This window comes from Dendrobates tinctorius, unplaced genomic scaffold (assembly GCF_039654945.1).
Source record: "Dendrobates tinctorius isolate UK_male_01 unplaced genomic scaffold, ASM3965494v1 ptg000030l, whole genome shotgun sequence".
In the NCBI taxonomy this organism is placed as follows: domain Eukaryota; kingdom Metazoa; phylum Chordata; class Amphibia; order Anura; family Dendrobatidae; genus Dendrobates; species Dendrobates tinctorius.
The window spans coordinates 27,866,654-27,889,347 of record NW_027361698.1 but is presented as its reverse complement, the minus strand read 5'-3'; the positions used below and the strand labels follow the sequence as shown (position 1 = coordinate 27,889,347).

Below are 22,694 nucleotides of genomic sequence, written 5' to 3'. Positions count from 1 at the left end.
TCAGACCCATGCACGCAAACTTCGATAATAAATACCAAATATCATGTGTATAGGATAGTCTGTGGGGGTGGGGGGGTGAGGGAGCAGATTGGTCAGGAGTGGAGCAAGGGGATGACTCATGCAGGGAAAAGATCCTTCCTTTTTCTACATAGGAGCAGAGAAAAGAAAATAATTAACTAGGTAGAAATTCAAAATGAGCAATTGTAAGTACACAGTGCTATATAATATGACAATTTCATCAACTTTCTGGAAGATTCCAGAACAAAAACACAGTTTTTCTGTTGTTGTCATGTCAGAAACCTTTGATGTAACACTATAGTAATGAGAGTAGAACATCAATACATAGTCTGTCCCTACAACTCACCAGCCAAGAGGAGGAGTCATCTGGCCCACACCGCCAGGGGACAGCGGGTAGAAAGTAGGTAGGTCAGGGGCTTGCGGATGCCTGTGCATGCCTGGTAATGAAGCAGAATGTTATATCCTTATCACAGTCTATACGCATGTGTATATGTCAGTAGGCAGGGTCACAGGACAGTCACATCAATACTTCTTTTTCTTGCTGTAAATGTAATGTACGACAAATAATGTTAGGTTCCAGTGCAAAGAAGTGGTAAGTGCTGCTATTTTACCCCGGAGGACATTAATTCCTTCTCAGCCCTCAATGGATTAGTCACTGTCCTCCAGTTCTGTTCTATTTTTTTGATGGATGAGGAAAAATATACATGAACAGCATGCATAATGCAATAACCATGAAATTTACATTTATAAGGTGCTTAGGCAATTTCTGATTTCGATTTTAACCCTTAAGTTTCACCCTGGCCCAGTGGTAAAAGGAGATACGCTTCACACTGAATCCCAGAGAAAGTATATTGTATTATTGTACTTTTGGATTTTCTCTGTTATTGTTGTTTCAATAGAAACTTTTAAATTGAGAAATACAGAAAATATGGTGCCTAAATTAGGCTTAAATTCAGCATAGATTAGGTACATTACATTAGGGCTTGTCCATTAACTTACATTCCCTAAAGGTTGCATTACATTTTTTCCTTTCCATTCCAACCACAGAGGATCAGTGACTAATTATGAATCATTTTAAGGCTTCTAATGCTCACTCTTGATATGATTCACTTGGCTCCCGATTGTCACTCCAGCTTCTACTAAGCCCTTCATCAAGCTGACGCCTTTGGGCGGCAAGGTCAAGCTGTTTCGCATTGGTAGTACTTATTGGAGAACAAAAAAAAATGATATGAAGAAAAATCCCTTAAGAAATTGCACATCTTCTTTCACTGTGCCGGGAATGAAAACCCTACAACAAGTAGACCAAACACCTTGCCACAAACATCTAATCCCCTTCCCAAATGGATGCCAGCTTTCCTGTACCATAGTTCTCAAGCACAACACTCACATAAGAAGGGGAATGGCATTAGCATCACACTTAACCCCTATTATTTCTTGCATATTTGATGACTGCTGTCACTTTGAATACATTTTCTATCATTGTTTCATATTAAAGATGAATTTGGATTTACCGTTAATCATTTTTTTTTTAGTATTTAGCTTTTGAGTATTTCAGTAATTTTTTCAGGCGGAAAGGCAGTTTTCAGCAGCAGTAATATCCCCCCACTATCACATGGAGGCTAGACATGCTCCTAAGGTATGCCAGGCTTAGGGGCTTATTCACACGTTCAGTATTTGGCCAATGTTTGTATGCTGAAACCAGAAGTGGAACAATCAGAGGAAAACTAGAATTGAAAGACTGACACTGGTTCTGTGTTTTGGAAACACTCTCGATTTTTGCATACAAATGCTGATAAAATACTCATGTGTGAATGCCAAACACTTTTTTTCCCCTTCATTTTCTTTCATTCAGTTCTAGATTTTGGGTTATTTTATGGTTAGGCCATATTTAAACCCTACATATACCTTGTAGGAAAGGAATTGCATGTCGAGGGTTTTCATTAGAAGTTTCCCCACAGCAATATTGGGCAACCGTGTTAAGGATCTAAAATTATATTATTAAAGAGCAATAATGCTAATTATTAGATATTTTTGTTTTCGGAAACAAAACACAGCGTAACTATTGTTCTGATTTTCATTTCATAAATCAATAGGACACAGGAAAATAATCAGCTTTGTAATATATCTTGTCAGAAAAACCTGCTTCTTTCTGCACCTGAATTGATCACTTGTAAAATCTGTATTCAATAAAGGCAAATGTTCCTATTTATGAGATAGGAGGGGACAGTTGGTGCTTTTAAAATTCTATGTAGAGGGAAAGATAAATTCTCCAGAAACAGTTACAGTTCTCCTCCATAGAACTTTATGAGCACCAACTGTTTTTTCCTATCCTGGAAATGGCAAAATTTGAAAACAGATTTTACCTATAAATTGAGAATAAAAATTCAGTCCAGGTTGAGAACGAAGCCGATGGGGAAAAAAAAAAATAAAATAAAAAGATTTTTACTGTAATACAAGACTTGGTTGCTTTGTCCGATAGTGGAACATAGGCCACACCACAATGGTCTTTGACACTTGCAGACCAAGAAATGCTGCAATGAGTCCCAGGTTGTACTTGTAAGTATGTATGTTGTTAACGGACGAGCCAATTACTGCTTTTAGCTATATATTATCAAAGATTATAATTTCAACGTTTCTCTTATTCTTTCCGCACAGACATTAAAGTAACATGGAGCAAGCAGAAATCAATTAACATTAGAGGCACTATAGGAATCGTGTAGTCCCGTCCCACTGATTGGCGATATATTCTGTAATGCAGAGCTTTATGTAGCCCCTAGTAAAGAAGAAATGTTTCATCAATCCAGAGCAATAATCCATACCTTGCTTTGAGCCGACATCTGAAGGAATATGTGAAGGGTGGGCTCCTGGTGCGAAGTGCTCATCACTGTACGTAATGAGAGGGGTGAGGGGATGGACTGCGTGTGACGGCTGCACAACTGGGACCTTGTTTGACTGTAAGAACAACGGAAAAAAAAGAAGAAATAAATATTCATAATCAAATCGCAATAAAAAGTTGGGTTCTTACTGCAAACTGATGTAATACCACACTGGTGTTTTGCATTTTATTACACAAAACAATGCTCTCTACAAAAAGTTACCTAAAATGCGAGACTTTGCAGCCATGCTTGTTGTCAGGAGGATCACCGATTTTGTTGCCATTGGCTAGTTGCAGGGCCTGACCTTCTGCTTTTAGTAGTAACAACTACACATAATAAAGATGGAGGAATAATACTGGCACTTAAAGGGGTTGTCCGGACAAAACTGATAAGCGAGTAGTCACTTTGTGTGACTGCAGACTTAGGAATCCTCCCAGCACACCCACTGTGTTATGTGGGTAGTCGCAGGTTTTAGACCTGGGACCGGAGGATATGTATGCGTTATACAAACTCCTGGCTACTGACGCGGTTAATCTGTGGGCGTGGTCAACCAGAGGGAGTGGCCTTGCTCTATACAAGCGTATGGAGAGCGAGGCCACGCCCACTGGCCAGGGATATGCATAACGCATACATACACTCCGGCACCGTTTCAGAAACCGTCAAATTCCAGCAGCGCATAGTGTGCGTCCTGGGGGGATTCATAAGTCTGCAGTCACAATGGTGTAAAATTAGTAATCTTCTAACATTACTACAACTATGTAGTAGAAATCAAAGGACTACACCATACAGTGGAGCTGTGACCTGGAGCTGTGGTACTTCATCTTACACCATGTGTGATGTGGGGAATCTGGGTCGCTCCTCCTGTTGGCGAGATGTCACCTGACAAGTTAGGGACGCCCTGTAACACCGGCAGTGGGCTTATAATTTCTGATCAAAAAGGATAATTAAGAACCCCATGTTGAATTTTGCAAATTTTGCTTCAAAACAACAGATCAATATATAATTTTTGCATGTGCGATCCATTTTTTTGTTTTCAACATCGATAAATTGATAAATTATAAATTTGTCTTTGTGTCAAGTCATTAATTTATGTACGGAGACTGCGCAAATAATAATTTGCAAGCAAAGTTAATTGAAATAATATTTTAGTATAGACATGCAAAAAGCAGAAAGCTAAGCAAAATCCATTAATTTTGTTTTCAGTCCCAATTCTTTTTTCCTACAGACCACAAGTCGTTGTATTACTGTATCTTATTAATGTCTGGCCTATCCCTCCAGTCATAACGCTCAAAAAATCCAGCACCATGAATTCTCACTAAATTATGCCATCCTAGCTCTCCTCTTAATTTTACGGTTTTCAACACAGATTTGCTTTCCTGTGGGAAGAAGATAAGAACCTAAGGATTTTAATTTAAGCTTTGGCCTTGTCTTATATTTTTTGCCAGTCGCATAGTGAACACAGTGCCGGTAGGTGTGTCAAGAATTAGATCTTTTTGTCACTATATAACAAAAGAATTATAATATCTCACTATTATTCATGAGCCGAGTCCTACCAGGATATATCCAAGCTTCACCCTACCCTGGCCTTTGGAGATGCTTTTTATGAAAGAAAAGGTTTAAAGTTCAAAAAATAAAAATCATAAATGTTTGTCTGAGGTTTCCTAGCTAACAAAATATTTATTTAATTTAAATACTGATGCATTGTTTGCATTATATCATTTTGTCCACATTTCATACACTCTGCACTTATTGCTTATAACTACGTCAGTGATAAATGTCAGGATTTAGGAGTACTCCATCCAGACGTGATATGACGAATTCAGTGCGTCTAATTGGGAAGATAAGGACCCACTAGTAACTTTGACTCTGGAAGCCGACGGCAGATATTCACTTGCCCTCATTCAAAAATGTATGTATGCTTCCATATGGTAATATACTGGGTAGATTGTTAAATGATAGTGACGAGCGAACGAGCTCGGATAAATGTATTTGGCATGCTCAAAAAATATGTTCGAGTCCCCGTGGCTGCATATCTTGAAGCTTAACAAACAGGCAATACCACCTGCATGTGTTGCGGATGTCGACCCATCGCAAAACATGCAGCCGCGGGACTCGCACATATTTTTCGAGCACACCGAAGACACTCAGTTAGCATGCTCAGATAAAACCTTCAATGAATAATGAGATGCTACCTTTGTCTGTAGACTGGGAATGAAGTGTACTGTGCCAAACACTGCTCATATAGAGTTGTGGGAGGCCCACCCGGTGATTCACCTGTTCCCCAGTGGGCCAGTCCAAGCCTGTATATTATATATACAGACTCACACATATACATGCATGATATAGTACTGAAATGTACAATTTACTTTTTGACCATGATTGCTATTCGCTCCCCTAATCATAGCTTGTCCTGGAAGCTGAACTTTCAGCCAACTTCTAGGCTCTACCTGCTTTGAATTCGCATTCTTGACAATGAACAACTATATATGGACACAACCAAATTCCTCTAAATCCACAAATTCTTCAGAATTGCTAACACCATGTCCTTAGTCAATACAAATTGCTTTATTCCAATAAAAATATGATACATGGCTGAGACAAGGGACTGGTAGAGGTGTAGGGTGCCACTATAGGTGTGTTGGGGCTAAGTTTAAGTCAATTTAACTTACTGGCCAGCCTTTTAATTTTTCAGCATAGAGGCACGTGCACACACAATGTAGATGCACCACTGAAAAGGCTACATGCTACTCCAAAGCCTATGGTACATTTTATATATAAAAATATATATTAGATATATATCTATATACACACACATATTATATACATATATACACACACATACATACACATTATACACACACACACACACACACACACACACACAGTTGTGTGAAAAAGTGTTTGCCCCCTTCCCGATTTCCTATTCTTTTGCATGTTTGTCACACAAATGTTTCACATCACCAAACAAATTTAAATTTTAGACAAAGATAATACAAGTAAACACAAAATGTCACTTTTAAATCATGGTCTTCATTATTAAGGGAAAAAGAAATCCAAACCTACAGGAACCTGTGTGAAAAAGTGATTGCCCCCTAAAACTAATAACTGGTTGAGTCACCCTTAGTAGCAACTACTTCAATCAAGCGTTTGCAATAGCTGGCAATGAGTCCAGAATTGGCTTTCAGCCTGGACGGTCGCATCTTGGCAGGTTCAGGTTGAAAAATATTTATCGCAGACATGGATTATGATTTTGGCTAGGTGAGGCATATGGTTGTTTTTTTTATTTTTTTATTTTTTACAGGAGACAATAGCGTCAGTGGAATGGGCGTTAGGTGAGTAAAACTGTATTTGCTATTTTTAAATAAAAAAAGTAAAAGTGTGTTTTATTTATTTCAAATAAAGGGCTTTATTCGGACTGTGTTTATTTACTATATAACAATAGGATTAGTAATGGATAGAGGTCTTCTAGACCCCTTTCCATTACTAACCCGTGGGCTTGATGTCACAGGACAATACAAAGGTGACCTCAACCCCACGAATATAAACCCCTCTTGACACTGCCACAGGGCAAGTGGGAAGAGCCGAGCAAAGTGCCAGAATTGGAGCATCTAATAGACGTGCCTTTTCTAGGGTGGCTGCGGGCGGTCTGCTATTTTTAAGCTAGCCGAGTGTGGGCGGAGAATATCTATGACCTCTTATCAGCCTGACAATACCAGCCCCCAACTGTCTACTTTAGCTTGGCTGGTTGTCAAAAATTGGGGGACCTCAATGCCTTTTTTTAAAATTATTTAAATAATTAAACAACAGAATGGGGACTCCTTTATTTTTGATAACCAGCCTTGCAGTCCGCAGCTGTTAGTTTTGGCATGCTGGTTATCAAAAATACAGGGAAATCAACATCATTTAAAAAAAAAAAAGATTTCTAGAGCAAGCGCTGGCTGACGAATATTCCATCAGCCGCCGCCTATTCTCACTGTTATTAGAGGCAGCAGGCATAGGCTGATGGGAGTAGTAGTTCCATCAGCCAACGTCTGTTACTGGAGGTAAACGTTTTACCTACGGCCACAGCTACGCTCAGACCGGTGTTATTAATCTTATTGCCCATCAGAGACGCTGGTATTTTTTGCGCTCTCATGCATATGACAGCGTGAGAAACACCTGGTGTTTGGGGGGGGGGGGGGGCGAACCTGAACAGTAACACGGACTTCTTGGTGAAGTCAGTGTTCGGGGTCTGTGCCTGAACAGTAGATGTTCGATACAGACCCCAAAATTTACTGTATGTGTTCGGCTATCGCTAGTTCTCTCAAGTTTACAAGATAACCGATTGCAGAGAAGAGACCCCCACCAATTCTGAGCACCATGTATAGAGCAGTGGTCGATCATGAGCACATCCACTCTATTCACATGTGGCTCTTAAAACAGCTGTTAAGTAAAGCCCCGGTTACACACTGCGATATCGCTAGCAATATCGCTGTAAAGTCACCGATTTTGTGACGTTGCTGCGATATTGCTAGCGATAACCCTGCATGTGATACTTACCTCCGACCGGCTCCCCCTCTGGTTATCGCTAATCGCTCGAGAAGCTCCTGGACCATTCCTCGTTGTCGGCTTCCTGCTGTGGAGACGAGCGACGCGTGGAGCCGGGCGGGAGGACGTCAGGATCGCCGCGTCTGACAGGTAAGTAGCGATCCCCGTCCCCAGCGATGTCGCAGGTGAGATCTGCCTGTGTGGCAGCTCACTAGCGACCACCTAGCGATGCACCAGCGATCCTGACCGTGTCATATCGCTAGTCGGGATCTCTGGTGCATCGCTAGGTGTAATGGTACCCTAAAGCAAAACTCAAGGAATTGCATTCAAGGCATTGCCCCTTGATGGAGGGTGGACGTTAATAGTATGCGGGCTGGTGGAGTTTCCATGCCATGGCTGTTTTTTCATACTAGCTAAGCCCTTCTTGTGACTAACTATACTGACTGAGGTTGTACAATGCAATTCAAATCTCACAGTTCAAAATCTGGTCCCAATCACCAAAATATTAAAAGTGAAGGTTAATTAAATGTTTTTGCTAAATGAGGATAAGTAAACATTTTCCAGACATCCTAATTACCATCTCTAATGTCTCAATGGTGAACTGCAAAGTAAAGCAACTTTTTTTCTACTATTTAGCAGAGTTTGATTGACATATTTGTCTCGATAATTCACTATAATTGTCCTTGGAAGATCCACATCTGGAAAGATGCAAATCCAAGTCATTGTGCAGAATAGACAATATTGGAGATGATGATCAATGTTGGGATCTTCCCGAGAAGAAATAATCCTTAAAGCCTTTAGGTGACATGATCCAGAAGGACCTGCCCTATGACCTGCTGTCAGCTATACAAGTTTCTGATGTATAAACAGTAAGTAATTACTGGGACTAACTCATTGTCCTTTAGCAAAATAGCTGCAAGCTCCCATCTTCACACTGATGTGCTGCACAAAGCGAAGTAGAAGCAGTTTGTGATTTGCTAACACATCTGTTTTCCCCTAAGTGTCTCTTCCGTTTTCAAGGCAGTTCTCTGGATATGCAATCCCTTGTGCATAACGCACATAGCATAGGCCTTCCAACATGATTTGCAAAGTCTCTTTGGTTAAAAGAAGACAAAGAAAATAAGCATCTTCAAAACAAAAATGTTTGTTCTTCTTCCATATACTCCATAATTAATCCGATTTTTCCTCAGTGGACTTCTTCTTACAGTTAAATACTTCTGAAAGAGGAACTCAGTCTGCAAACAGTTATTGGATGAGAATATGTACAGTAACTCCAAGAAATCCCAAGATGGAAATATGAGACACATGAAATAAAAAAAAAAATAAAATTAAAAAAAAAAAAAAACCCACAACATATATTTAAAACACCCTGGTAATAAAGAAGTGTGTGATATAGCTTTAAATATCCAACTGCTTAGGGACTTTCTCTACTTCAGTAGGACGTGGCTTCAATGGAGACAGTTTGCTAAACAAACTTTGTAATAAATCTCATCAGAAATGGGCTTCTTTCTATACTTTTATACCACTATTTTAACCACTTATTCTCCCGTTACCTGCCTCCTAATCTTATTATTCACACCAAAAAAATGCTAAAATCTGTCCTGCTCAAGAGCAGATAGATTGCCAGTTCACTGAGTGAACAGTTTACAGCTGCCTATTGAAGTCTGAGGGGTAAAGAGTAGTAAGAAGCAAAGTGAGAGAGATGCAGTAAAAGAGTCCAACTAGTTCTAGTGTTTTTACCTCACCCCTTAGTTGGGTTCATTGCTGTTCACATCAGTACTATAGTATAATAGACATCCTGCTGCTGTAGGTGGCATGCTACATAGTGATTGCTTATTCTGTGTGCGGTGTTCGGTAGACATCATGGCAGCTAGTCTCCACTCACTAGCTCAGAGTTAACAGAAAATTAGAGACAGCCTGAAAATGGTAAATTTGGTGAGAAATGCAGAATACAAGTCATACAATGGCCAAAGTATTATTCCAGATGGTGTTTGTGTTTGAGGAGTCATTTTGTATGTGCACAGAGGTACATGGGGGAGAAGGGCCAAGCTGAACTTTGCCAATAATTGGTTTCAACTATGCTCTATTTCAAAACAATCACAATTCACTCCTCTCTACTGCATGTACGGTCATCTCTCTCCTGTGAGCATACATGTACATAGGACACTGGGGAAAGAGCCCACCTCCCAGTATATGAATATGCTCAGTAGATGTCTCTTGATTTTTAACTCCTTATTTGTCATCATTAGCATGGAAGGCAGAAACATTCAGAACAAAATGACTGTTTAAAGCAAGTACAGGCACTCAGTGCATCCTTGGTGTGGTCAACATTTAAGTGCACCTTCCGACTTGCTTGTTTCCCCTCTATCTCCACCCCTCTGCTTTGACTGACAGCTCTTGAGAGCCAGAAAAGGGTGGAGCAACAAGCTGCACTATTATGTATAACATAATTATCCTATACATAAAGGATCCAAACAAAATACATTTGTATATACCTGTACATAAAGGGTGAAATAGATAAATAGAAGCCACAGGTTTTATTTTTAATAAAGTTACTAAAAAATAATAGGACAAAAACAAGAAAGCATTTTTTTTTTTTCTAATATTCTATCTTAAATAAATCTCTCAAACCATTAAATATCACAAATATTTGGAACAGATTTTTTTTCTATTTTAGTTCATAACAAAAATTAAATATTCCTAACTTGGCTACTACAGTAGAAAGTGTGCTCATATATTGAACATTACATAAAAAAAGAAGAAAGTTATGGCTGCTATGTCTAAAAATATGGAAAGTTGGAGGCAAACATTTCTTCCCACCGTCTAAATAAGCACCTCACAAAAAACTCCATGTGTGTATGCATGTATTGTGTGTATGTGCTTTTATTACATATGCTTGTGTGCATTTGTGTATCTGCATGTGGTATGAAGCCATTTATGCAGTATGTGTGTGTGTGTGTGTGTGTGTGTGTGTGTGTGTATAAAGTATAAATATGTATATAATGTATGACTATGCAGAGATTTGGATAAGCAGGTGGGGCATGTCAAAGGTTGGCCAGGACACAACCTGCACAGGGGGACCTTAACTACAAGTGTTTTCCCAGTTACAAATTTACAAAAACGTGACTGCATAGGTTTGGGCTACAGGGCAACATTGAGTGCGACACCGGTCACATGTTGATGTGTCTCTGCTACATAGCAACGCCATACAAGTGAACCGGAAAATACTGCGACTGACAAGCAAGTCACACAAAAGTGGATGGACTTCTTGAAACTTGCTTAGCATGGGCAGAGTACCACTTTAATGGTATGTGCACAAGTTGCAGACTCGTCTGCGGATCCACAGCAGTTTTCCAAGAGATGTACCGTACCATGTTATCCTATGGAAAACAAAAACCGGGTGCGCACATGCTGCGGAAAAATCCGTGCGGAAGCGCAGCGGTTTATTTTCCGCAGCATATCAATTCTTTGTGCGGATTCCTTAGCGCTTTTACACCTTTTCCATTCTAGGAATCTGCAGGTATAAAAACGCAGGCCAAATCCGTACTAAATCCACAGGAATTCTCAGTTAATCTGCAGGTAAAACGCAGGCATTTTGACCTGGGGATTCTGCAGATTCCTCACAGAAAAATCTGCAGACGAATCCGCAAGGTGTGCGCATACCCTAACTGGTATCACTCTTCAACTTATAGCAGAAAAACCTTTCGAACTTGGTGGCGCGATGGATGTTGCGGCCAAAGTCACTGTGTAGCCCCAGAATTATTCTGAATTGTTAGCTGAAACAACACTTTCTAGAAAAACAGGAGATTCTATGGTGTGATTCACTCACTACTTTAATTGGAAAAACTGCTGTAACTTCTAAAATACGGTCGATCGTACTGAAATTTGGACCGTACATTAGTTCAAGAGAAGTGAACGCGCAATGAACTTCAGTGACAGCGACAAGAAAAACATTCTCGTGCCGAGTGGTTTCACCGACTTGTCACACCGCCAATCATCTCCACTACGAGATAGGCTTGCTGCACGTTAGTAGTTGGTGAGTGGAGCTTGCATTTCACTCCTGCCAAATTCGTTTTCCATTTGTTAATGTGCAGATACAGTTTGGAGGACTGTGCCTTCATTGTGAAAACTTATTATAAAACCGAGTACTTAAAGACACGCCAAAGTGAGTTTCTAAAAGAGATTTGGAGGTCGAAATCCACTGTTGAAACCTTGTATTGAAGCCTTCTTTGATGACAGAGTAATCTTCAAGGGACTGTGGCCATCAAGATCACCTGATTTAACACCACCGGATTTTTTTCCTTTGGGGCCACTTGAAAAGTCGGGTGTACAGTAGCAAGCCACTAATATTACAGGCATTCAGAATATACAGCGAGAAATTCTGGCTGTGACCCCAGACAACCTGCAGAATACATTCAACAATATGGAACGGCGCGTGCAGGTATGCTTGGATGTGAATGTTGCCATTTTCTACACCTGCTTTAAAATATCAGTTTCCATGAACCAAGGTATGTATTAGTAAAACTTTCAGCAAGATATATCGTTGTTTTGTTTGTTTTTTTATTAGAAGTTACAGCCATTTTTCCAGATAAAGTAGCGAGTCAATGACCCTGTACTACTTTACTCACTCAGGCTATCCCAACTTTTGGTTCAGATTAGAACTCCGTGTGGATATAGCCTTCCTGGTTTTTTATTTTTTCCTCACAGTGACTACCTTGCACACGGAAGTGTGATAAGTACATTATATAATACCTACATACAATATTTGTATTAAAAAAGCTTTGGTGGATGTATGAACTAACTGAAGATCGGAAATGGGTCCTACTTGATTTTATTTAATTTTTTTAGAAGTGACCTCACAGGATGCAGAAGCTTCCATTTCATCAAAGGAATGAATAGCTCTATATTTAGCATGTCCAGCTACTGCAAAAAGAGGTCAAACTTACCCTTCACATTAAGGACAGACAAAGGAACCCAATTCAGCAGTTACATACATATGGGAAAAGAAGCTGTGGTTACTGACCACAGCTACAAATATAGGGCATTGTTCTTGAACCATGGGAGCGCCCTGGACTCCTCACCTTTGACACACATGTAAAATAGTCACTTAAAGTGAAGAGACAAAGACATTCTTTCTCCTCTGTATCCCCCCCAGTTCTTTAAATTGTCTTTAGACTTAAACTGCCAATTGATTCATATCCATGCCAGTATTTTTACCAAAGCCTGTAAAATGCAAAAAAAACTGTATAAGTTTTGTACAACCTACAAGTTGTTCTGTCTTGTAGTTGGACGCTCATAGACTTTTAGGAGTCTGGATGCTTAGTCCCAAACCACATCAAGAAGGTTTTTCTACTAGTAGAATTGTTTATTGCAGAAACTATCCCCAACATATGGCATCTAACAGTATCCTACAACATCACCAGAAGCCTTGGGACTCTACGTTATGGACATGGGGTGGATGCATTACTTTTATAATGTGTCCACTTTAGGTTTAGCACAATTTAAAGAAGCATTACATACTTGTACATTAAAAAGGTTATAGTTATTGAGTATAATGGTGGCCTTCACTTTACCAAGCAAAATAGCGCTCTTTGGCAAGATATTGTTGGAGGCGTATGCCTCCAATGCAGGTGTGAACACTACCTATAGCTCCATACATGAGCGAGCTTTCCGCCAACTATTATCTCTTCACAACACTCTGGGACACTCATATTCACCAAGGGCTCCTGCATTTTCAATGGGGAAAAGGTTGGGCCTTTGAAATCCTAAGCTGTTGATATCAATAGGTATCACTCGTCAAGTCCAGCATCAATGTATTCTTTATAGGGAGAAGGTAGTAAAGGTCTCCATTTCCATTAGTTCTCGATCAAACGATCATCGGCGGATAGTTGGCCATCTGTGTTTTTTTTTTTTTTTTTTAAACAGGAACTGTTTTGCAGTACCTAGCAGTGGCCACTTCAAAACTAATATATCTATGCTCTACAGCTCCATCCAAGCATAAAAACAGCTAATAGGCGGAGGGCCCACACTGGTTGGATATTGATGACTAATCCTGTGTTGTAATTGGAATATCCTTTGAAGACAAACCGCATTTTACTCAGTCAAAGAGGCGGTCCACTACTTTATTACTGATCACCTGTCTTCAGGATAGGTCATCTATGTCTGATTGGGTCGGAGTCCGACACCAGATAATGATGATCAGCTATTCTTGGTGTTGGCGGTGGCAGTCGCCGTCCGCAAATTCTTAAATTTCAGAGCTGCTTCGTCTTCTGATACTGGTCACGGCAGGATGCTGCACAACCTCCTCCTATTCAAATCAATAGGAGGCAGATGTGCATTACCCTGCTGTGGCCGCCATCAGAAGACGGAGCAACTCTGCATATTGAGCATTTCCGTCCAGAAGCCGAAACAGCTGAACGGTGGAGCAGCAGGTTTAACAGGTCACATTAACCCCAGCACAGATTAAAGAAGGGTATAGTTTGGCCCAGTATACCCAGGGAGATGAAAGAATGCAATTGTGACTTGATCTTATCACTTGACTGGTTATCTCACCCTGTCTGTGATTGGTTGTACAGTGTGCAGATCTCTTTCTATCATACTCAGACACACAGCTGCTTTCAAAGTGTAACTACCGAGAAGTGCGGTAGATTCTTTACCTCATCTTTGTGGAAGTATACTATTTTTACTGATTTAAGTTTTTCTGCTTTAAGTAATATAAGTCTATGTGTTTAGAAGTTTAAGATTTAAGTCAGTTATCATGTCTCATAACTTATCTGACAAACCTCAAACCCCCAATAAGATATTGAAATATTAAGTAAATCTTGGTTATATCACAACACTGCTGATATCAAGGGGAGTATAATGTGGCATGAGGGCGTATGAAATGGTCTAGGTCAATTTACACCGCGGAGTATAAACTGGCCTAGGCCATAATATACTCGGGGTATAATCAAGCCTAGACTGCTTTAAACCCAGATATTTTCTGGACTTTGGGTATAATATGGCCAGGTGTAAGACCCCAAACAATCAGACATTGATGACTAGACATGAGCGAATAGGTTTTTAAAACAAATCGCCGAATCTGAATGTGCCATATCTATCATATTCGTGACAATCTTGTATTTGATGATTGCTTCCGAACATATTCGCTCATCTGAACTCCTATTGACTTCAATGGTGTTCAGCGAATATTGCAAAAACGGCGATCGCAATCCGAACCGAATATTGAAATATTCGCTCATCTCTATTGAAGACCTATCCTAAGGAAATGTCATCAATGATAACGTAGTTTAAGGTATGTATCAGGCTGTACCTATAGGTTGCTTTCACACATGTGCCGTAGAGCAGGGAACTGTCTGCCTCATGTGATTATTAGATATGCAATAGTTATGGTACCCTATCAGAGATCTTACATCATTTCCCAGATCATGGTATAGACCTCTAACAATATAAAATACTGTTTTGCATATTGAGTACTACAGTGAAAAATGTACTGTACTGTGTGCATATACATATAATGGCTATGCTGTCACGTCTTTGACAACTGTCACATGTATAGACCATGTAAATCTTTGCTTACTTCAAAGTGTATATTTGTGTAATTTTTTCGTATAGTCTAAACACAAAATGAATATTGCACATATTACACTGTTATCCTGACAGAATAAAGCTACATAAGAAAGTACTTTGACAAATCACAGATCATGGTATAAACTGTGGTCATTGTTTAATGTGACACATTTGGAAGTGGAAATCAGCCCATTAGTGTGAAGACATGAGGCTTTTCCAAATTTCCTTTTTTTTTTTTCTTACTCAGTATTCATTATCTCACAGCTTGTGAGTATGATCAAAGGCCTGGGAAAGGTCAGGCATTTCTGCTGTACAGATACTTTTGTTACATGAAAAAAAAAGTCTCTAGACAGACAAACAGCATCTTACAGCTGCCACCGCACAGCCAGCCTACCGGATGAGTATGGAGAAAGCAAACTACATTATTTATTAATAATAGTTAGCAAATATGGATGTTGTTAATAAAAAAAAAATACTTAAATTGCCATAGCATTTATTTACAACGTTGTTTTGCATTATTTAGCCACACAGTCACATTTTACCTGTATGCCCGATGAGGGGGAGCGGTCACATAACCGCATGTACGGTCTGCGATTTTCATACTTGCGGTCAAATGCCGACCAATCTCATAATCTTCTCTCAATGGAAGACCTGCGAGAAGCTGGATGAGATTAGTTGGCATGGGACTACAGGAATACATGCGGCCTTGTGTCCACCACCTCGTCAACCAACAGGGGAATCAGGACATCACTTGGCAAAAGTTTGCATGAATCATTTCAATCCGGAGAAACCCTTTAAAAAGGTGATCTATGGATAGGAGCAGAATCCAAGAGCTACATGTTTCACATAGAACCACAGAACATTATGGACATGGACTATATATCTATATAAAGGGCAGCAAATAACTGATGTGAATAATGCCTCCTTTCGATGATGACTCATGCCACCAAGTTTTCCCCATATCGTTTTTTTGGTAATCTGGAGGTACCTTGTGCAGGTTTGAATGGATAAAGAGGATGGCACAACCTGACTTTAGCACCTCATACTGTATGTTCATGTCCTTTATGGCTTTAAAAACCCTGGCTCTGGCAGTCATCTGAACAGACTAGCGTTTTACTCTGCAAATCTAGAAACATTGATGGACAAATGTCAAACACTTCCCTATTGGCATTAGTTCATTAGTGAGCAATTTTGTTTTTGTCTTACAAAACCCGCAAGCAGTAAAGATTCATTCCTTCAGTACTAGATTACTAAATTCCTATGCGATTATATAAGAGAAGTGGGAGAAAAAGATTGGGAGAAAAAAAAAAAAAGTTTACTGAAGCCAAAGCTTCGGGCAGCCCTGGAGCAGATTGCAGCCTTACTGAAGCGAGTTGGCAAGAGTGAACCTTTTTGATGAGCTAAAAATTCATTGATGTTGGCTCATCTGAGGTCCACTACAGCAATGCTCATGCTCCGTATACCCTTGGCATCGCGGTTCCTTTCCCCTCTCTGCTTTAGCATAACTTTATTTTTCTCTTTTATCTCTAGATAACTGCTCCCAGGGACCGGAGGAATTGATTTTTTGTTTTGACTTATATTGTTTGAAGATCTGTAACTCAAAGCAGCTCTCACGCCTCTGATGTCTCTGCCTTAACATCTTAAAAGGTAAATGCAGCCCTGTGTACTAAACTCCTCGTCGATGCATCTTTATACCCTTGCTACTGCCATTTTATATTTATTTTTTGCCCTTTGACCTCTATGCAAAAGTCTTGATTCCGCAACTCATAGCCAAGGGGACTTTGTAGTTTCATAGAATAAAAAAAATATAATATGCTCTTCTGTCTTTACCAAAAATAGTCTTTTATGTCTTACAAAGACAAATTCTAACTGTACTTGAAGTTCAATTCTAGCACCGAGAATATCTATTACTAAGACAAATACTAAGAATAAAAAAAATGGCGAAAAAACCTGGGGTAACGTCAATTATTTTTCTTTCCATATACAGACAGCTGTCCTATTTCTTAGTCCTACCTCTGTCATGTGTCACTGACCGACGTGACGATGATGCGGAACTATATTCATGCCTCCGGCTTAATGACCACCGTTGTTAAACTTGATTGCGCCTTGGCCTGCACACCTACTTATTGGAGACAAACATGCCACAACAAAGCTATTCCGAGTATTACTAGACACTGCCAACCTAATAAGCTTCTAAAGCCTGTTTTCCTAATTGGCCTTTCCCTAGAGGGATAAAGGGGTAAATTGGCACTTTTTGCTACAATTGGTTAGGCAAGGATTTCCTACTTGTAATTTTTATGGTTCCGAGAACAAGATACGCAGCCGCTGCATATTATCTTACGACAGGCATGACCGGGCTTTCAGTGACAGGACATGTGTCATTAATATAACGTACATCAAGGGGATAGGATTTTTTTTTATTCTTCGACAATGTCTGTGAAGTGCCAAAAAGTGCGAAAATGAGTGGATTTCCATTTTATGCAAAGGAAATCACATCTCCATCAGACAGCAGCACATGAAATTTTAAAGATCCCTGGCTTCGACAAAAGAAACATTTAGTAACTTTTCTACAAATATAAAAAAATAGAAAAAAATCCTTGGAGAAATACCGTAACATTTTATTAAAAGGCTGATCATGTGAATTAATTAAGACATTAAATGCTTTAGTGTGTATATATGTGTGTATGTATGTATGTATGTATGTATGTATGTATGTATGTATGTACGTACGTACGTACAGTCATATGTTAAAGTTTGGGCACTCCTATTAATGTTAACTTTTTTCTTTATAACAATTTTATTTTTTGCAACAGTTATTTCAGTTTCATATATCTAATAACTGATGGATTCAGTTATATTTCTGGATTCAAATGAGGTTTATTGTACTAACAGAAAATGTGCAATCTGCATTTAAACAAAATTTGACCGGTGCAAAAGTATGGGCACCCTTATCATTTTCTTGATTTGAACACTCCTAACTACTTTTTTACTGACTTCCTGAAGCACTAAATTGGTTTTGTAACCTCATTGAGCTTTAAACTTCATATCCAGGTGTATCAAATCATGAGAAAAGGTATTTAAGGTGGCCACTTGCAAGTAGTTCTCCTAATTGATTCTCCTATGAAGAGTGGCATCATGGGCTCCTCAAAACAACGCTCAAATGATCTGAAAGCAAAGATTATTCAACATAGCTTTTCAGGGGAAGGATACAAAAAGTTGTCTCAGAGATTTAACCTGTCAGTTTCCACTGTGAGGAACATAGTAAGGAAATGGAAGAACACAGGTACAGTTCTTGTTAAGCCCAGAAGTGGCAGGCCAAGAAAAATATCAGAAAGGCAGAGAAGAAGAATGGTGAGAACTGTCAAGGACAATCCACAGACCATCTCCAAAGACCTGCAGCATCATCTTGCTGCAGATGGTGTCACTGTGCATCGGTCAACAATACAGCGCACTTTGCACAAGGAGAAGCTGTATCGGAGAGTGATGCAAAAGAAGCCGTTTCTGCAAGCACGCCACAAACAGAGTCACCTGAGGTATGCAAAAGCACATTTGGACAAGCCAGTTACATTTTGGAAGAAGGACCTGTGGACTGATGAAACAAAGATTGAGTTGTTTGGTCATACAAAAAGGCGTTATGCATGGAGGCTAAAAAACACAGCATTCCAAGAAAAACACTTGCTACCCACAGTAAAATTTGGTGGAGGTTCCATCATGCTTTGGGGCTGTGTGGCCAATGCTGGCACCAGGAATCTTGTTAAAGTTGAGCGTCGCATGGATTCAACTCAGTATCAGCAGATTCTTGACAATAATGTGCAAGAATCAGTGACGAAGTTGAAGTTACGCAGGGGATGGATATTTCAGCAAGACAATGATCCAAAACACCGCTCCAAATCTACTCAGGCATTCATGCAGAGGAACAATTACAATGTTCTGGAATGGCCATCCCAGTCCCCAGACCTGAATATCATTGAACATCTGTGGGATGATTTGAAGCAGGCTGTCCATGCTCAGCGACCATCAAACTTAACTGAACTGGAATTGTTTTGTAAACAGGAATGGTCACAAATACCTTCATCCAGGATCCAGGATCTCATTAATAGCTACAGGAATCGACTAGAGGCTGTTATTTTTGCAAAAGGAGGATCTACAAAATATTAATGTCACTTTTATGTTGAGGTGACCATACTTTTGCACTGGTCAAATTTTGTTTAAATGCAGATTGCACATTTTCTGTTAGTACAATAAACCTCATTTGAATCCAGAAATATAACTGAGTCCATCAGTTAATAGATATATGAAACTGAAATGGCTGTTGCAAAAACCAAAATTGTTATAAAGAAAAAAGGTTAACATTAATAGGGGTGCCCAAACTTTAACATATGACTGTATGTGCGCATGTATTTATGTGTGTGTGTATGCATATGTTCGTATGTGTGTGCGTGTGTGTATGTATATATGTGTGCATGTATATATACACTATATATATATTGTATGTGCATGTGTGTGTATGTATATATTGCATGTATGTGTGCGTGCGTATATGTGTGCGTGTGTGTATGTATATATGTGTGCATGTATATATATATATATATATATATAAAATGTGTGTGTATGTATATATTGCATGTATGTGAGTGCGTGTGTGTGTGTATTGTACATAGAAAAAAATAACTGTGTCTGATGTGGACATGTGACAGGTATTAAATTATAAATTGCTAATAATTTTTGGAGTGATCAGTACCGACATCACGTGAAGAAGTTTCTTAAGACCCTATAAACCAGGCAACTGAATAGAATATACAAACCACTCAATTGTATCGCACTTTTACATGCTTCTGAATTTGGGTTCCATTGTATTCATTCCCTTAAGTTGCCCAGCTTGCTAAAATACGGTTACATATGCAAGTATTATCTCTCAATTGTAACTTCATTTTCTGCTCGGCTGGACAGCATGACCATGATTTGTCATTGTGTCTCCCCCCGCCCGACACATCACTCATGTGCCTATTATTGTCAGCAGAATGTGGCGTGTCAGCAGGCCCCTGCTCCCCATCTCCACGCAGTCACTCAGGTAACAAACCCATAATCTCATCCTGGTTCCATGATGGTTGAATTACACTTAATTGTTCCTGCACAGTGATTGATTTCTGCCTGAATAGAGACCTCTGCCTTTTTTCAATGCAAGCGAGCAGCAGCCAAGTCTCCCCCATCTAGGAGGAGGCAGCAGCCTTTGAAGAGATCAAAGCCAAGGCCGCAAGCAGTTGTGCGCCCTGGGAATACGGAAAGCCTTTATGCTCTCACAACCCCATTTCAGCATCATGTTGGACTGCAGCTGTATTACATTCTGCCAGGACTCTCAATGTTTTCAGTACTGGATCTGACATCACCCATAGCTGTTTTCGGGAGGGAAGATAATGCTTTTCTCAGCTCTTGAATTTGAACATTCAGATTCTAAGCCATACTCTTTCCATTCTATAGCGTGTTTTGGATACACATACCTAGCTATTTGACTTCACTGCTTTTCTACTGCATCAAAAGAGTCCAGCCACACCAAAATACTCCTCTCCGCATGCCTCCGGGCCAACAAAACAAGCTTTTTGCAAACTGTTTTGACCAGCATCAAGTCTGAGTGGTTCCACATACAAATGGTAATATGATACAGTAACATAATCCCTATGGCACCTTTTACCCAGACCTGCTTGACGCAAGTTGGAGAAAGAAATGTCATGTATTTCTGAAGAGGAGGATGTTTTTAGACAAATAGTTAAAAAGAAATGCAAAACATCCTCCACATATCCAGTATCAACAGGTAATAAACATGGACGAAACAAAAGACACCGCCAGTTGGAATCTAAGGTGAAGTAACAATTACGATCAGGAGAAAACACAAAGTACACACTCTCTGTGTTCTATACTTTTTATGCTTTCAAGTATCAAGACATTAAAAAGCAAAACATCTGATCCTTAGAAGGTCTTCAAATTAAGAAAGTACAACCTCAGATGACCAACATAACAGAAAAAAAATACTTGTGCATTTTTGGCCTAGTTTTTGATAAATAATGGCACGATGTAATGTGTGAAAAATTAATTACACCCCAAGAATCAATAGCTTGAAGAATCACTCCATAGCAGCAGTAACTTAGTCATACAGAAAATGGTTACTTCATCAGTCTCTCACATTACTCGAGGAATTTTGGTACAGTCTTCTTTACGGTGGGGCTTAAGTACATTGAGTTTTGGAGGACATTAGTTTATGTGCAGCTCTCTAAAAGGGAGTGTGTAAGCACAGACTGTTCAAATCAAGTACAGTCGCTTGCTGCATCATGACGGGACCCAAATCATTTAAGCGCACCTTGGCACCTACTTGTTTTCCATCTATCTCTGACCTGACCAGGCTCTATAAAGACTGAGCTGCCAATCAAAGAAGGGGGATGGAGACTGAGCGAACAAAAGTAGGTGGGAAGGTGCACTCAAATGTTTGGCTCAGCCATGATTCCCAGAACGCCTGTTCTTGGTTTGAACAGTCATTCTGTGTTGTTAAAGTCCCTTTAAGGTTCTTCCTCATGACTTCAAGATCATTGCAACACTTTACATTCTGCTGTAGATTTGCTGTTGTGCTTGTGAATGATGTCCTGTTGCTAGTTTGGGCCAAGCTCTAGCTTTTGGATTGGTGGCTTTATTTATGCAGAAGAGTTCATGGCCGAATCAATAATTGCAAACTAAACCCATTACCACCTTCACATCATGCTTGACAGTTGGTATGAGGTGTCTGTGTTGATATCCCGTGTTTGATTTTGACAAATGTGGCACAGGGCCAAACATCTCCACTTTAGTCTTGTCGGTCCAAAGGATATTGTTTTATTTTTCTAATGCAACTTTGAAATCTTTAGTCATGCGGTCATTTTCTCTGTTATAAAAAGGAAGAGACTTTTTCCTGGGAACCCCTCTGAACAAGTAATACTTGTTCAATCCTTTTCTAATTGGGCTATCATGAACATTTAAAAGGGAGTCTGTCAGCACAGAATGAGTGTTCAAGCCAAGTACAGGTGCTTGGTGCAACCTAGGTGTGGACAAAACATTTACGTGCAGTTTTCCACATACTTTTATTTCCCCCATACATCTCCGCCATTCTCTGGCTCTGTAAAGCCAGAGCTGTTAATCAAAAAAGAAGTGTGGGGCAGGTTTAAAGCTAGAAGGACAAAGAGTAGGTGGAAAGGTGACCCAAATATTAAGCTACACAAAGGGTGCTCTGAATGCCTGTACTTGGATGGAAGAATATTTAGAATTGAGAGTCCCCAGTGCTTGATACCTTTTAATGGCCAACTGAAAATATGGTAACCCATAGCAAGCTTTCGAGACTACTCAGGTCTCTTCATCTTTAACACACTGAGGCCTTTAGTGTCTGAGCTGTAGCACATGATTTTTTTTTGCCATTTCTGAGCATTTTACAGTCTGTCCTTTGGTGGTGCAACTTCTCATACATTGATCTTCATCTGAGGTTGCATGTACCTAATTTTAAAACTTAAAGAACCAGATTTTTTATCTGTCGTGATGCTTGAAACCATATGATTCAAAGAAGGTATACTTTGTTTTTAATATTTAACATCTCCAATTTTTTTTTTATTGCAGACAGAAAAATCATGTTTTCCTGAGTTTAGTGCAGATCATGAGAAAAATCTTTTTCCACCAATATTTTGTGGTTTT

General features: G+C 39.6%; 1 protein-coding gene across 4 annotated transcripts in view; it reads right to left on the bottom strand.

Moving 5' to 3' along the window:
• The window catches only part of LEF1 (lymphoid enhancer binding factor 1), a 145,733-nt gene that overhangs the window by 72,163 nt on the left and 50,876 nt on the right, over nt 1-22,694 (bottom strand). For 2 of the 4 annotated variants that reach the window (XM_073571985.1, XM_073571983.1), the window contains exons 4-5: nt 2,838-2,979; nt 365-455 (exon numbers count right to left, since the gene is read on the bottom strand). In XM_073571985.1, coding sequence (XP_073428086.1) covers nt 365-455; nt 2,838-2,979 — 233 coding nt within the window. The remainder of the gene's footprint in view (nt 1-364; nt 456-2,837; nt 2,980-22,694) is intronic. The other 2 variants (XM_073571986.1, XM_073571984.1) reach the window with 1 other exon arrangement.